The sequence below is a fragment of the Rhinatrema bivittatum genome, chromosome 8 (genome assembly GCF_901001135.1).
Source record: "Rhinatrema bivittatum chromosome 8, aRhiBiv1.1, whole genome shotgun sequence".
Taxonomy (NCBI): domain Eukaryota; kingdom Metazoa; phylum Chordata; class Amphibia; order Gymnophiona; family Rhinatrematidae; genus Rhinatrema; species Rhinatrema bivittatum.
Window position 1 is genome coordinate 7,565,758 of NC_042622.1, and position 17,804 is coordinate 7,583,561.

General features: G+C 42.2%; 1 protein-coding gene across 2 annotated transcripts in view; it reads right to left on the reverse strand.

The window, feature by feature from the left end:
• UCKL1 (uridine-cytidine kinase 1 like 1) overlaps positions 1-17,804 on the reverse strand; it is a 192,076-nt gene that overhangs the window by 41,806 nt on the left and 132,466 nt on the right. For both annotated transcript variants that reach the window (XM_029611033.1, XM_029611032.1), the window contains one exon: positions 7,500-7,598. In XM_029611033.1, coding sequence (XP_029466893.1) covers positions 7,500-7,598 — 99 coding nt within the window. The remainder of the gene's footprint in view (positions 1-7,499; positions 7,599-17,804) is intronic.

The following is a 17,804-nucleotide window of genomic DNA, read 5'->3' on the forward strand; positions in this document are numbered from 1 at the left end:
ACAATCATCATAAATTTAATTCTGCAGCCTCAGCATCCAGAAGCAATAACAATCTTTCAAAAGGGGTGGGTCTCTGGACTGATCTGTGATATTCCAGGAATGAAAATTAGCAGTAAGAACCAATTTTGCTTTCCTTTTCATACCCCAGATCAGATGTACCCAAACTCCCCTACACTAGGCAGGAAACTGAAAGATCTTCGCGCAACAAACACTCCCCAAACATAGCCTCCTCTGACCCCCGAACCTCAAATTGGTAATGTTTGGTAAAAATATGCCATGAAGATCATATCGCCACCCTACAAATCTCCTGCAGTGATACCAGCTGATACTATGCCCAGGAGGCAACTAAGCCCTAGTCGAATGCGCACGAAACCGCTCCAGAACGGTTCAACCTTTACAGAAATCCTTTAACCATCATGCAATCATGGTCTTGGAAGCCCTATGTCCCTTCTTTGCTCCACTGAACAAGACAAAGAGATGATCTGAACGTCGAAAACTGTTAGCAACCCTAAGGTAATGCAACAGAATCCTTTGAACATCCAGCAAATGAAGCTTTCTTGCATGCGGCGTATCCAACACAAATGAGGAAAGGCTGGCAGGTCCACCATCTGTTTGAGATAAAACATGGAGACAACCTTTGGTAAAAGGAAGGAACCATATGCAACAATATCCCATTGTACAAAATCCTCAAGAAGGGATGTCTACAAAAGGCTTGAAGCTCCAAAATCCGCTTGGTTGAACAAATTGCCACCAAGAAGATGTCCTTCAGGGCGAGATCATTCAAAGACGCCCTTCTCGACAGCTCAAGGCGGTCCACACCGAACCTGAAGCACTAGATTAAGGTTCCACAATGGACGCATCCTATGAACCAGCGGACGCAATGCTTCGCACTTTTCAGAAAATGAACAAAGACATCCTAAGGCTGCCACCTGCACTTGAAGCAAATTTTAGGCCAGTCCCTTTGACAAGCCCCTTTGCAATAAGGCTAAGACCTGAGACCGTTCACTCTCAAAAGCTCTAAATCTTCCTCTTTACACCATGACTCAAAAAACTTTCCATACTCTGTTATTAATTTATCCTTTTTAGAAGGCTTTTATATTTTGCTGATTCTGTATAATGCTAATCTTCTGTCTATTTCTCTAGATATTGCTATAGTTGCTTTCTTTTGTTGTGTGTTAGTCTATGCAAAAAAAAATCATAAAATATACCAAAAAAAAAAATAGGGGTCTGGTTAAACAGCTACTTGGCAGCTGACTTAGTGCAACGTAGAAGGTAATCAACTCCTAGTCAGTCTGCTTTGAAATAGAAGGAGACAGCCAGAAGTCCAACTTTCTGGGGAGAGCCAGGGAAAAGCTTAAATTAGCTAGCCAAATCTAGAGGAGGGTCTGTTCAAAATCAATAGCAGTTACAGTGTCCAGTGAACAGCCCTGGCCAAGTGTTAACTTTTTAACTTAGGGAGGAGAAATAGCCTAGTGGCTAGAGCAGTGGACTGTGAACCAGGAGACCAGGGTTCGAGTCCTGCTGTCGCTCCTTTGCCTCCATTGCCTCAGGTACAAACTTAGATTGTAAGCCCTCTGGGGATAGAGAAATACCAACAGTACCTGAATGTAAACCGGTGTGATATCTCAATTGAGATCAAATGCCGATAAATAAATAAAAATAACTCCCACCCACCTCTAGGTTTGTTTTTCTGATAAGGTCTGCCTAAATACATAATTGGAAACAAGATAAATTAGTAATTTGGTTGTTCCTTAGGTGTTATCCATCAAATAAATTTAACAAAATGAGGACTATCCAATGTAACCATTGTGGAGCCTTTATTCTCAGGGGAATCATCTGGAAACTTAGGGCTTGCCCTATTTGCTCAGAACTCTCTTCCTTGAAAAAAGAGCTGGCTGAAGTTACAGCTGAATTAGCTGCAATAAAGAAAGTTTCACCCACTTTATATTATACAGGAGTTAATTCCACATTAACACATAAAAACCAAAAGTCAAGGAAAAAGGGGTTTACAGTGGGCTCAGGCAGGATAAGACCTGTGACCCACAGACACCCGTTCTTGACAGCTGTGCAGCCCACAAGATTACCCCCTCAATCACATAGGGCATTACGGAACTAAAAAAACAGAATTACAGTGGGCTCTGGTAGAATCAGACCTGTGATACAGAGACACATAATGTATCAAGTGACACAAGCGCAAAAGGCCTTCTCTGTATTAGTTATTGAAGAAGCTCTTGCGAAAGAGATTGAAGTGATATCCGAAAAGAAAGAAGAAACCCAATGCATACAGAAACGTCACCCCCCAAATACAAATGCAAAGGAAAAAGGTGAAGTGGATAACAAAATTCAACTAAATAAGACACAAAAGGAGTCCAAGAAAAGCTGTAACCTGAACGAGAAAAGCTGGAAATCTATGAGCACAAATGCTCTTAGTTTAGTCAATAAAATCCCAGAGCTGCAAGCCCTAATGGTAGATGTGGACTTGGACATTGTTGCTGTCACAGAGACATGGTTCACGGAATCTCATGATTGGGATACAGCAATACTGGGCTATAACTTGTTAAGGAAGGACAGAGAGGATAGGAAAGGGGGAGGAGTGGCCTTTATGTCAGAAACAATATCCACGAATTGAGAATAAGAACTGTGAAAATATGATGTATCAATAAACTATATTTCATGCAACATCATAGATGTAAGCTGAAGTGGAATTTTTTTGAAAATATTTTTAACAAGAATGTGATACCTCATATATCAATTGAGCTTCTCAATGTTTATCGGAGAATGCTCACAACAAATGTGTCAAACATACACACATACCGTTTATCAGTATCTTTGATGCTGTTTGACGCAAATCTCCAACAATCACCACTTCTCCCTTCTTTCCCATCTTTTGGATGTCTTCAACTAGATCTCTGTCAAGTTCTTCCATATGATTTGGAGGACTGTAAACTACTCCAATAAAAATGGATGCCCCATCATCTTTTTTTAGGTCGGCCCATAGTGCTTCTTCTTTGCCCCATCTTCCTTCCAGTTCAGATGCTTGGATATTGTTTCTATATTTCATGCAACATCATAGATGTAAGCTGAACCGGAATTTTTTTGAAAATATTTTTAACAAGAATGTGATACCTCATATATCAATTGAGCTTCTCAATGTTTATCGTAGAATGCTCACAACAAATGTGTCAAACATACACACATACCGTTTATCAGTATCGTTGAAGCTGTTTGACGCAAATAGCCTTATTTTTAATCATTGGTATCCACATTCTATAGTTTGCATTTTTTGAATTTTTTTATATTTTGTTATTTTAAGAGACAAGACACTTAGCGTTTTGCGTAGCGTAGTGTAGGTGAGAGCAGCTTTTTGACAACACCCTACCGTCGATTTTAATGTGTTATCCACTATGACACCTAGATCTCTTTCTTGGGTTGTAGCACCTAATATGGAACCCAACATTGTTTAATTATAGCATGGGTTATTTTTCCCTATATGCATCACCTTGCACTTATCCACATTAAATTTCCCTGACGCAGCCACTCCTGCAGATGAACCAATTGGATGGGACCGTATATAGCCAGATGAACCACATCCTCCAACCACGGATGGCGCAGCTACTCTAGCGCTATGAGAATTTCATTTCCTGGATATTGTTCTATGCGACGCAACACATGGCCTACGAGAGGCCACGGGGGAAACACATACAGTAGAAGCTTTGTCGGCTAAGGATGAACCAGCACGTCAATCCCCTCAGAATCGACCTCTCTCCTGTGACTGAAGAACTGCTCCACCTTGGTACTGCCTCATGATGCTATGAGGTCCAGCACTCCCCTGGATCCAGCTGCTGCCTGCTGAAATAATCCACCTGCACATGGTCCACTCCAGCCAACAATGCCAGAAAATCCCCTTTGCAAGCCACTGCTATCACAGTCCACAGCATCTACATTTGAAAACATGGGACCCACAGCGCCGCATTGACCGTCTGCAGATCGAGAATGGGTCAAAAAGTGCCCTTCTTGGAAATCATGAAGTACTCCAAGTAACATTCTCTTCCTCGTTGGGGGAACTGGGACAACAGCATCTAGGCATCACACTGCTGCAACATATCCCAAACCACCTCTTGCTTGATGTGGGAGGTGTAATGGGACTCCACATAGACTTCTTTGGCAGGGCGAGAAAATTCCAAGGTGCAGCCGTCTCTTTTCATCTCCAGAACCCAATCTAACATGATCTTGATCCACTCCTTGTAAAAGAGAGCTAGTCTCCTCCCGACGGCTTCCAAGGAAGAGTGGAGCAGCCTGACCTCATTGGGAGGTCTTACTCCCTCCGGGCTCCTGGCTGGAACTGTCCTGAGGTCTACTTGTTCCCCGAAAGGATTCCTGCTTTCCCAAGACTTGATTCTGCATCGAAGCCGAAGAACTCCTGTTGGAGCTAAAACCTCTCGTATCTTGAAAGCAAGATCATGGTGGGAAAGTCTTGCTCCAGATTGTCACCAAATTAATTTCCCTTTAAAAGGGAGATTACATATCCACCGACCAATTACACAACCACTGCAGTCTCTGTGCTGCCACTGCGGAAATCATGTTCCTAGCTGACATCCTGACCATATCGTATAGCAAATCTGCCACATAGGCAACCCCAGCTTCCAACCGGGCCACCTGCTTGGAATTCATGGCAGCACCAGACTCCTCCTGCACCTTCTTTACCCAGCCCAAACAGGCTCTCTGCATCAGGATACTACAGATTGCCACCCGAAAGCTCAAGGCCGAGACCTCAAACATCCTCATCAACTGAATCTCCAATATTTGGTACTGGACATCCTTCAATGCTGCTGATCTGGCCACAGGGATGGTCATCTTCTTGGTCACTGCAGACACTCTAGACTTCTTCATCAAGCGTTGGGACTTCTAGGTGGAAGAGCGCTTGCTCCCTGCTAAGCAAGATTAGGTTTTATGGAACAGCAGTACAAAACCTGTAGAAAATTTCTCCAAATCATTGGAACCCTTACCCACAGGGTCCTTATACGGCTCCCCCCCCCCCCCCCCCCGAGAATACATAGTAAAAATTGACAAAGCTGAATCTTCTCGCATTTCTCTCACACAAGGAGTTCCCCAGGGGTCCTCACTCTCTTCTACCCTCTTCAATATTTATATACTGCCCCTGTGCCACCTGCTCTCCGACCTAGGATTGAACTTTTTCCTATATGCCGACGACGTTCAAATCCTCATCCCCATCCAAAATACCCTAAAAGAAACCCTCCAACTCTGGGACTCCTATCTTACATCCATCAATTCACTACTATCCAACCTCCACCTTGCCCTTAATGCTTCTAAAACTGAGATACTCATAATATCTAATCAACCTGAACTCTCACCCCCCAATAACATATCCTCATCTCCCGCTTCATCACCAACTGTTAGAGACCTTGGTATTGAACTTGACCAGCGCCTCAATTTCAAAGCTCATATTAAATCCCTTCTAAAGGGGGGCTTTTACAAACTCCACATCATGAAAAAGCTTAAACCACTGCTCCACACTCAAGATTTCCGACTAGTCTTGCAGACCACTATCCTCTCCAAAGTGGACTACTGCAATTCCCTCCTCCTTGGCCTTCCAGAGTCGACCATCAAACCCCTACAAATCCTACAGAACGCCATGGCGAGAATCTTAACGAACACCCGAAAAAGAGACCACATCACCCCCATACTTAAGGACCTCCACTGGTTACCCATCTCCTTCCGCATACAGTATAAAACCCTGACCATCCTTCACAATCTCCTCTACAAAACTAACCCCTGGCTCAAGGACTCGCCGCACTTCCGTATAACCAACCGTCCAACCAGATCCTCCCACGCAGGTACCCTAGATACTCCCTCCCTTAAAATTGCTCATCTCACCTCCACGAGATAAAGGGCCTTTACCATAGCGGGCCCTACACTCTGGAACACCCTTCCCACCTTTCTCCGCCTTGAACCCTGCCTGGCCACCTTCAAAAAAGGCATAAAAACTTGGCTTTTCAGGAAGGCCTATCCTGAAACCAACCAAACCTAGACACACCTACCCAGTCCCCTCCTTCTAGTCTCCTAGTCTCCCGCCCTCCCCTCATCCTAAGGCAATACCTCATTGCCACCCCCCGCCCGCCCTTTTATTTTATCATTCTGCAATTTTACAAAATTGTTCAGATAAACTGAGGTAAACAATCTTACTTTAGTTGCAACTATTGTAAATAGATCCTTCTGTAAATAAGTTCCTTTTATTTTGACGGTTGTTCTTTTTTTTTTTCTCTATTTCACGCTACCTATCTTTCCCTCTTCTCCTGTCCCCTTTAGCCCCCTCCTCTTTCTGGCCTGCTCCCATCCCCTGCCCCCTGTTCATTGTAATTCCTCCTTTAATTGAGTTATTTGTAAACCGGCGTGATGTGCCATACGAACGTCGGTATATTAAAAGTTGTTAAATAAATAAATAAATAAATCCTCCCGGTCCTCCACAGTGCACCTGCACATTGGAGATACTGGTGAAGGGGAATCCCTGGTCTCCCTTGCTGCTGTCCACCGGTAGAGCGCTTGCTGCCTGAAGTCTCCGCTGAGGTTCCTTCCCTCCGGAGACACAGGCAGCGCACAACGAAGCTGCAATCTGCAGGCCTGACAAACTTTCCCGTGCTCCGTAGGTGATGCTATCACTCTTGCTTGCTGCAATCAGCCCATCAAAATGCTGTTGCTTGCTGTGATCACAGAGCCTTCCCGCTGGCACACAGACACCACCCTTGAGTCTGCTCCAGACCCCCAGTGCTGCTGTCGAGCTGCAGGCTCCCTCTCTCACCCCCCGATTCTGGCCTTGATGCTCGGTAACAGTCACACTAACAGCCTTGCTCTGTACATTGCTCTTTTTTTAAAGCAACAGTGCAAAAAAAGAAGCCAAGCAAATAAATAAATACTTCCCTGCTTCTGACTGCGGGATAGAAGGCTTCAGAAGGAGTGAGGGAACCAGAATCCCTGGCTGTCACCTCCTCTGGAATCTAAGGGTCATGCAAATTCAGAGATCTCCATCTCCCTGCTGTCCTGCTCTACCTGAGGGATGGCCCACGAAGGAACCTAACACCTCAAGGAGCTCCCATGAAGTCCATCATGCTCTCTCTTCTCCTCTATTTATTTTATTTTCTAAACTCCAGATTGCAGGTCTGCACTTCTACCATCTGCTGGAGACAGAAAAATACTGAGGGACTGCAGGATGCACTCTTGGTTATGTAGCAGTCCCTGAAAAGATTTTATTCTCTGCCTCCATCTGCTGGTAGGGATGCAAAACCCATTTGTCTGGATTGATCTGGGGTATGAACAGGAAGAAATAATTTTGGATTTTCAAAATTAGGCACATTGTTTTGGTTGGAGAAGGTATATTTTTCCTTGGGCAATTTTCACAGGGAAAGTCTATTTGCACTTTACTGGAAAAAACTGATGCCCAAACTTTCCTCCTACCCTACCAGCCAGTTACAAGAGGGCCCTACCTGATAATCGTATGCATTCCTCGGACTTGGGGGGTGCTCTTTAGCACGCTCAGAGTCTTGGGAAGAGGCTGGAACTGGTGAGCAGAAGCCAACGCTGCCCTGGAAACAAATACAACATCAAAATCATGCAAAACGCCCAAGAGGCACACCCTATTTGAAAAGACAAATTCTGTGGCAACAGGATGACAGAAGTCCAGATAGAATTAATTTTCACACTCAAAAAAGCAATCCAACTCAATCATATGGAGCCCTAGTATAATCTGTGATCAGTGAATTTCTTGCTTCATTAGAATCAATGGAGTTCAGCATCTCCTGTGCTGTGAGATGCTGCAGGAACCCCCAGAAATCTGTATTATATACACTGAAAGATTGTGAGATCCTGCCGGATTCCTAGAAAGCTGCACTAGAAACAAAACACTGTCTCCTGTGCTTTGGATATGAGAGATATAAGAATTTCCAGATTAATAATGTTTGGATGGTCTGGTATTTTTGCACCCAGAATCTGTGGGACTAGGCAATGTCTGACACCAATCTACTCCTACTTGCTATTACTGGAAGGTTGGAGGATACTTAAAACAGGTTTCCATATGATCAGAAAGAAAGATTAAGCAGCTTCAAATCAGAAAACTACAACTAATTAAAAACAGGAATAAAAGCAGCAGGTGAAAATTCATTATTCTGCATTAAAGCCATGCACAGAGAGAGAAACACACACACACGCCCATCTGAAACCAAGGAAAGGCCACTGGCGTTTGGAACAAGTTTACTCAGCCAGTGACTCATTCTCTGCTATAAATCACACCAGCGCCTTCATTATCTCACTGCCCTCTCTGGTGCATCGACCATCTCAGCTCTGCTCCAGAAGGGAAGCCTCTCCTAATAAATGAAAGAACTGAAGCAGGTTGGCCCAATGCTGCATTTGGCATTTCAGAGCCCAAGATTGGGCATAGTACTGGAATTCAGTTCATGTGCTCCATGCATGTTTTTTAAATTTAAACTTACAGCCCAATGCACTCTGAAAATTATCTTTGTTTTATTTTCTTCGTATTAAAAATATCTCCACAAGAGAAATAGCTGTCAGAGAAAAGAGGTGCTCTGGGGCAATGTGGGCAGAAGAGCTATCAGCTCAGTTAGCTAGTGATGAACTCCTTTGCAGCCCCAGGTATTAGCTCGAATGCTGCAGACCCATCAGGGTTAGTAAGTTAGCTCCCCTTCTCGTAGCCTTGTCCAATAACTGCTCCATGTTACTGTGCCTGCATCAGGAGATTCCCACTGAGCTCCCAAAGATGTTATCTTACTCTGGACTCAAGCACAGTGTCAAGGGGCACTCCATGCGCTATCCCCTCTTATTTACAATTGTTTCAAATTGTGCTTTTCACTGTATTTGCAAGTATAGATGCACAGACTTTTGAAATTGCAGTGCTGTGTGTGCTGTCAAGATCATGCAGATGCACACACTCTCTGAGCCCAAATAGCACACCAGGCACAAGAGAGAGAGGCTTCAGCGGCTCACATATGCCAGCGGAGCTTCCTCTGACAGCACATAGGAAAGAAGAAGGCAGGGAACACAGCCAGGTCCAAGAAAAAGAAAAGAGCAAGGTCAGTTATCAAAGGAAGACAGTCTGGCTGCAGAAGCACTAAGCAGGTTCTTCTTTACTACAGACAGATCAGAAGAACAAATCCTTTAGTGGGATGCTCTGGGATCCGCTAGCACATCTGCTTACCAGGAGAACCAACATATTGGTTATTACAACACATGTGTCTAGTGATATTCATTACAGGAACTCTGAAACAAGCTATCTCCTTGGCACTAGAGGACCCTGCTGACTTCTCCCACACCCTGGATTTCTAGTTAATCAACAGCAGGGCCACATTTAAGATTCTGGCACCAAAAGGCAGGACTGGAGAGTGGAATGGGGTCCACACTGAAGAACACAGGGGAGGGGCCAGAGTGCCACAGTGGTATCCTTTTGAAGTTGCATGGGTGTATGGCTCTAAAACAAGTGGGAGCAGGATCCACTTTGGCATGCCATGCTATTGCGTATGCCTAAATCCGGGCCTGATAAACAGATCTCTCAGAGTATCAATCCTCTACTGTGATGTCCTACTGTGCTTACTTGTCTCCTAAGCATTCTGTACTCTGTGGGCAGCAGGATAACCAGCCATACAAGTGGATGATGTCATCTGATGGTGCCAATGCAGAGAGTTTCCACAGCTGTCCACAAAAACCTAGCATAGGACTTCCCATGTAGCTACAAGTACATGTGGGCCTTCTAAGTCTTATTCAGAGCTTAATAGCAAACTCAACTGCAGAAGGGAAGGTGGGAGAGTATGGGGTGGATTACCTTGCTGTCCACGAAGAATATCCCATTACAGATAAGCAACTTATTCTCCCATGGTCAAGCAGGACGATCAGCCACACAAGTGGGATTCCCTAAGTAAGTGTTGCATTCCAACAAAAAAGGGAAAACAAAGAACCACTAGCCACCAGCAGACAGTAAGTATACCTTTCTGAAGAAGAACCTTATCACGTTTTGGGCTTTAGGATGTTTGGGGTTGTTTTTTTTTTTAGGAAGACAGCCTGAAGTAATAAAAAAGGGCCCTAGGAGGGACAAAGATGGATTCTACCTCTCAAAGAGATCCTGGGGAACAGACTGACAAACCTACTATTGCAGTAGGAGTCCGAGTCTAAACAATAGTGCTATACAAATGTATAGATAGAAGACTGTGTCGCAGTCTTGCAAATGTCCTCAATGGAGGTCAATCTAAAATGGGCCAACAATGCAGCTATGACTAACATTATGAACCTTCTACAGACAGAACTGCCTGGGCATTACAAATCATGATGTAATCTGCTAATCAATCAGACACAGTTTGTCTGGTTACAGAGAATCTGGGCTTATTAGGGCTTGTTAAAAAAAAGCTGGGTAGGTCTTGGTCCACACTAATAGAATGCTCCACTGCTCTCGTATAATCTAGACTATGCAGAGTTTGTTTGCCTTTGTGAACATGTAGGCCGGGGAAGAATGCTGGCAGAACAAGAGACTGGTAAAGGTAGACGTCCGAGAATTTCTTGGACAGTAACTTGGGATGGGTGTGCAGCAACCACCTCTAAAAATGAAATTTAGAATAAAATGGATAAGGCTCTAGGGCCTGGAGTTTACCAGTGTTATGGGCTGAAGAGACTGCCTCCGTCCAGGTCAGGTATTCTACAGGAGACCACAGCTGAAAAGTGGTTTTATTGAAGTTCCACGACACAGCAGGTGGCTTCATGGAAGGCTTCATAAACCTGACAACTAAGGGGTGGACAGAGATAGGGTTCCTCTCTACATGGTGATAGTAAGTGCCAAGTGCACTAAGGTATACACACTGATTGAGTTGGTTTTCAAACTTGAATCGGAAAGATAGAAGAAATTCAAGCTGTTTTTGTTTAGGACAAGAAAAGGGATCTTAGGCCTTGTTCTCACACAAGATGACACATTCTTTCACTTCAACCCAAGGATTTTCTGGTGGACTCCTATCTAGAAATCAGATGGACTTGAGACACCTCATTTGAGAAACTGAAGGAACAAATTATGTCATTCTTGCCATCCAGGCAGTGAGGGCAAGGGACTGGATGTCAGGATGAAGCAGAGTTCCCTGGTTCTACATGATGGACATTGAGGAATTCCCTAACTGAATTAGTTTCCTGATTGATGACTCCTGAAGACGCAGAAACCAGATCTCTCTTGACCAGAAAGAGGTTTCTGAATGTCAATGGTACTGGAAAATATGCATACAGAAGGCCTGACCCACAGTGAATGGTATTTTTCTTGTTTGGACCAAAAACAATGAATGAGTATCCCCCAAATGCAAGTTCCCAGGAGAGGTTGGTGATGAAGAATTTGAAAAGACAGGCCCCTGGTCAAATTGAAATTAGTTATCCACAAAGATAAAGAATCACTGAGCTGAGCTGTGACATGAATGCTCTCCTGAAGCCCTTGTGTGGTCTAGTGGGCTTGTCTCATATGGAGATGTGACATGAGAATGACAAGGTTTGTTAAGGCCATATGGTCTAACATCTTCAACATGTCTCAAACTGGTATCTGCTGACTTCAAATTAACCCTTTCACTTTGGTTATTAGCTCAGTGATCCTGTCAGTGGGAAAAGCAGCTCTTGATTGAGTCTCAATGAATTCCAATGAAGGTGAAGGACTGAGCTTTTATTTTGAATCATTTGTGATGAACCCTAGCACTCCAACACACAGATGTTGTTAAGCATGGATTTCTTTGACCTGACTTGAGTTGTGTTCTTAACCAGTCAATCATCCAAGTAGGGAAACACAAACACAAACTCCCACTGTAATGACTGAGACATTTTGGGAAAATATGTGAACCTGGACAAGTTCCTGGAAGAAAAGTCCATAAAACATTATTAAGGTGGACTTGAGGAAATCTACTGCTTATCCATGGGATAAGCGGCAGCAAATCTATTTGCCTTTTGGGATCCTGCCACGTACTTGAGAACTGGATTGGCCATTGCAGGAAACAGAATACTGGGCTTAATGGACCTTTGGTCTAACCCAGTATGGCAAACCTTATATTCTTAGGAAGCAAGGCTCCTTTTTGGAGGCTGGCAACATATAAATAAATGTAACAGTGTAAGGCCAAAGAGCAACACGTGATACTGAATGTGTGTTCCCTGTGAAAGGGTATATAACAGGGCTTCCCAAACCTGTCCTGGGGACCCCATAGCCAGTCAGGTTTTCAGGACATCCATAATGAATATGCATGAGATAAATTTGCATATCATGGAGCCTCAATGTATGCAAATTTAACTCATGCATATTCATTGTGGATATTCTAAAATCCCGACTTGTTGTGGGGTCCCCAGGACAGGTTTGGGAAGCTCTGGTATATATATTCTACACGGACCCCCATTCATCTGACCATACCAACTCTCAAATGAACTCTCAGCTATAATCTACAACCTAACATGCTTACCCTCCTCATCCAACCTTATATTACCTCCTAGACTTGATATGTTTATTTCTGTAAATGCTCACATTGTTATATGTTTCAAAACTACTATGAAAATTGTTTACTCTGTAAACTGTTATGATGGCTCTACCGAATAACGGTATATAAAACTCATCAAATAAATAAATAAATAAGGTAGAACCATAGAACACCTTAAAGGAGCAAGAATATCTAGTATGGTCTACCTTAAATATCCAGATTGGGGATCCAGGCCACATGACATTTCCTGGGGAGGAGACTAAAAGTACAGATCCGGGAGGGAGCAAAGGGGCCCAGAGCAGGAGGAGAAAGCTCCAGGAACTCTGCCAAAACCCTGTACATTTGAATGCTTGATTTTTTCTCTATCACTGCTACACAGGCAGGCTTTTGTTGCTTTTTCTGTATTGTAAATAATAAAAATTTTCTTTTGAATAGTCAGAATCCAGCTTACTTTCTGTCTTCCGGCACCCCTCCTTGAAGCTAAAGGTCACCCTGTGCAATCACATCGCCCCTCCTGTGAGCGGGATGTATATCTATGTGGGTATATACATCCTTCAGATCCAGGGAGAACAGCCAGTCTCCTTTGATTAGAAGGGGAATAAGAGTGCCCAGGGAAATCATATAAACAGTTTTCTTGAGACTGTGGAAGTAAAATCCCTATTCATTGTCCTGGGCTGGGACAGATTCACAAATGAAAGGAAATAGTGCAGAAAAAAATTAAAGTCCACACAAGTTTCAATGGTTTTCATAGATATTTACTTGGTTCGGCAACTCCACTATTTCTAGAAAATACAGCATATTAAAGCAGGGCCCCCGACACGGAACCTGTGTTTCACTGCGAGGCTGCGTCGGGAGGGACAGAAATAAGCTTGTCAAGTCTGAAAATACAAATTAGAGAAAAAACAGTGTGGAACATAATAGCGATGGACCAAAAAAGCATAAACATACACGTGTTATTTTCTACATGAAAGATGGTCGGGAGTCCACAGGTAAGGCAAAACAGTCATCCATTTAATGTTGAAAAAAATGGCACGAAAGTCTCCAACCAATCAGAACTAGTGAAAGATGCAGGGCAGGTAGGACGTGAAAGAGAACTGAAGCAAACCAAAGCATATGTAAAGAAACGTGAAAGGGAACTGAAGCAAAATAAAACTATGTAAAGAAACACCATTTGATCTCGTGATTTAAGCCGAAAGGAACAAGACTATTAAGAATATAGATCCATTTCTGTGGAGGAGATAACACATCGATGACAAAGAACCTCAAATTGGAGACACTATGCACTTGAGCTACCCAATGTGCAACTAAAGGGGCATTTTCACGTTGACTGTTAAGGCTAGATCTATGTTCAATAATTCTAGTCTTAATCATGTGTGTTGTTTTGCCTACTGGCAAGGGCACATAATAATATAAACACCTGATGATGAACAATTAGAACTAAACTGTAGTTGGAATGTTTTATTAGACACGGGATGGGTAAAAGATGACAAAGATAAAGAAAGTGGACAGACTGAACAACCCCCACAAGGGTTGTGACCACCATGGGATAGAGGTGAAGGAGTAAGGAGGGTCAATTCAGAATGAACTAAAAGGTCCCTGAGATTTTTCCCATGATGAAATGTGAATCGAAGAGGGCATTTGAACATGTCATGCATCGAAAGTAAGGACCAATAACGGTGAATGATAGAAGTAAGTGCTTTGCTATGAACTGAAAAGGGTAGTATACAATTGATAACCCCATCACAGTTTCGAGGTTGTGGTAAGAAAAGCAGGTCCCGGTTAGCATATAGAGCCCGTTTAAAGGCTTTTTTCAGAATAGTATGAGGGTATCCCCTCTCTTTAAACCGAACTATCTGCTTAGCTTGAGTAACAAACTCTGACTTCTACGAACACAGCTGCTAAGTCTCAAGAATTGCCCAAATGGAATATTGTTCTTTAAGGCATGAGGATGGTGACTATCAAAGGATAGAAGAGTGTTACGGTCTGTCGCCTTTTTTAAAAATGGATGTGATAAACTTGTCATACTCAAACGAGATAGAAATATCAAGAAAAGAAATATTAGAAGGATGAATGTTAAAGTTAAAATGTAAGTGATCATTGCAGTTGTTCAGCCAGTCAAAAAATTGAACGTCCCGATTAGAAGAATTCGTCAATGTACCATAACCATAGAAAAATGTGTAAACCAACTAGACAGATAAATACATTTTTCCTCAAAGTCAGAGACATATAGACATACCAAACTAGGGGCCATCGTAGCACCCATTGCGGTTCCCTTAACCTGTTGGAAAAAAAAACCGAATCAAAAAGGAAAAAGGTTTTAGTTAAAGCTAATCTAGTTAGAGAGACTAAAAAATGTGTGGGGACAAGAACCGGAGTAGTTTGAGAGTTAAGAATATCTTCAAGAAGAAGTAATGCTGCCTCCTGGTTACCCCGACTTTCTATATCCTGCCCAAAATCCATAAGTCTCTTCATAATCCACCGGCCCATCCCACTGTTTCTGGGATTGGCTCTCTTCTTGAGCCCCTTTCAAAATTTGTGGATTTTTTTCTTCGGCCATTGTTCCTCAAAGTCGTTCATACATTCGAGATTCAGCACATCTCATTACGGTTTTACAGGATTTATCTACCACCCATGTTCCCTTCTTTTTTTGTTACACTTGACATAGTTTCTCTTTATTCAAATATTCCCCAAGAGGCAGCATCAGTGCCATATGCAGAAAGAAATGATAAGTGCCTTTTGCTATTTCTGTTTGAAAAAATAATTAACATAATTTAAATAGAAGAGGTGGCATTAAGGGTAGTAAAGCGGAGAGCCCAGTGATTATATTTTAGAGCGGGAATATGGTCACTTTGGTAACATATGAAGATATTGGTTTACCATAATAAAGGAACGCTTTATTGATAAAGCTCTTTATACATTAAAAAAAAAGTGTGTTACCCTTGGCTCACTTAAGAGGGTTTCTCCACTTTCTAAATAATTATGTTTCCTAATGTTTGTTAATACCACATGGTAATCAGTTTTTCATACATTTTGTCAGAAGTTATAAAGGGCCAACAGTTTGCATAAAACCGCAAGCTCCCTCTGATAAGTAGTTGATTCAAAATGAAGACTGAGATGCTGGCTCCAATGAAACTCCCCAACCAAGTTCTTGTGTAGGACTTAGAACTTCTACAATCACAAGGGCATAATCTAGAGCTCTAGTGCTGTCATAGGTGAGTGAATGAAAGAATAATTGAAGTTGAAAATAATTGTTTTTTACTGTATGGCACATCTATAAGCCTTTCTGCATATTTTGTCTAAAGGTAGAGACTTGTAGCCATGAGAGTTTGTAGGTGCCATTACCATTACAAAAGCTCTCAATGCTGTTTTGAAGTATAGCAGGACAAAAGGACCAAAAGGACTTTCTACTATTCTCTCCTCTATCCAGCAGACGAACAAAATCCTCTTCCATTTCTTGATGAACATGCTCAAAGAATTTCTTTGCTCCTTCCAGTGGGGCAAATCTGATGTTATGTGGATCCTTAGCAAGCATTCTGAAAGAACTTCTTCCCAGAAAGTTCCAAAGTCAGAGAGTCATGCATCGAAGCAAGGGAGAAACACACCTCACCTCCAAGCTGGTGATCAACAACATAAAGAAAAGAAAAGCTGAGAGAACTATGGGGTATGATAGGAAAGGGGCCTCTGTGACCAGAAAAATTACTGAAAATGATCACCCAGTGCCTCCACGGTGAAAAAATGACCGAGGCCTATGTGGTGGAGCTGCACAGGAAGTCTGATACATACTCAGAAAAGCATGAGGTGCTGGTGCCATCGGATGACATCCCCTGCTTATCTCTCAATTTATTTTATTTAACTCATGTCTTTCTATTTTCAGTACCCATGGACATCATGATTTCTATTAATGGTACATTATAAATAATCAGACAAGCCTAATTTTCAACATTTCATAGTGTGAGAGATCTCAGTTTTGTTTTGGTGAAAGATACAGAGGGCTGTGGTGACTAGAACAATGATCAGACCACACCAGGTCATGTGTAAGTGCAGAAGTGGGTGGAACAAATAAACCAGAGATAAAATACATCTTTAACAATACCGTACATAGCAACTGACTATACTAGATAAACATTTCCATTCTGTACATTGACACTGAAGCTACTTGTACGTACCCTCTAGCTTTTTCTGCTAACGCAGTGCTCTGCAGTGTCTAACACTTGACAGCTTTGCATCAACATGAACCATTATGGCTGTGTAATAGCAAGGAGAGTGCGGCACCAGTTAGGGCCCAGCCAGGTACCCCACTCATGAAAGCTTGCAAACCAAAAAATCTGCTAATGATTATATCTACAACTTTATCTTATTGATCATGAATAGGAATGCCATAACCCAGGCTATGCATTCAAGGCTCGTACTAAATGCACAAGGTGGGACATAGGAAACAGAAATGTTCACAGCTCTTTGTATGTGTAAATGGCTCATTATAAAGCTGTGTGAGCTTTATTTATTTTAAAAAAATGTACATGCTGCTCCATCCTATGTTCTGGGCGGCTTCCAAATAAAACAGTCACAATATAAAATACAAAAACAGACAAATTAAGGATATACAATAAAATGAAAGAAAATGCAAAGAATTCAATAACAAAGACATAAATGCTACTGCCTAATCGAGATGTATTCAATAATCTACATACCTGCGTTATTTAATAGAAAGCTAATTTGAATAGATGTATTTTTCTTAAATATCTTTGGACATGCCTGCTTCCTGAGAGGAAGAGGAAGTTGGTTCCACAATAAAGTGCCTGCTACTGATAGCTGTTGATCATGTGATTCACAGACATGAACGGTCTTGTGACTTGGCACATCAGATCTAAGATTTTTAGCAGTTGATTTATAAAGCATTGTTTAGGGCATTGTGTATTACTGTTAGTGGTTTGTACTGGATTGTAAATTGCTCTGGTAACTAGTGATGTGAATTCAAAACCCAATTTTGCATATACTTTTACATGTACAAAAGAGGCTTTTAAAGGGGTGGAGAGAGTTAGAATTGACATATGGCTGTAAATTAACCTGCACAAGTTAAGTCGTGCAAAGAGCGGCTGTAACCGTGTGCAGGGGAGTCTGTGCATGTTATTTTGGATAGCTTTCAAACTGAACTGATGCACATAAGTTTACTTTCAAAATTGTCATAATTTATCAGTTTTTGAAATGCATAAGTTAAGCAGGTTGTTCTAAAATTGCCCCCCCCTGTCCATATAATGTGTGCAGAGACCAAAGAAATCTCTTGTATTTTGTTTTTAAAAATTAAAAAAA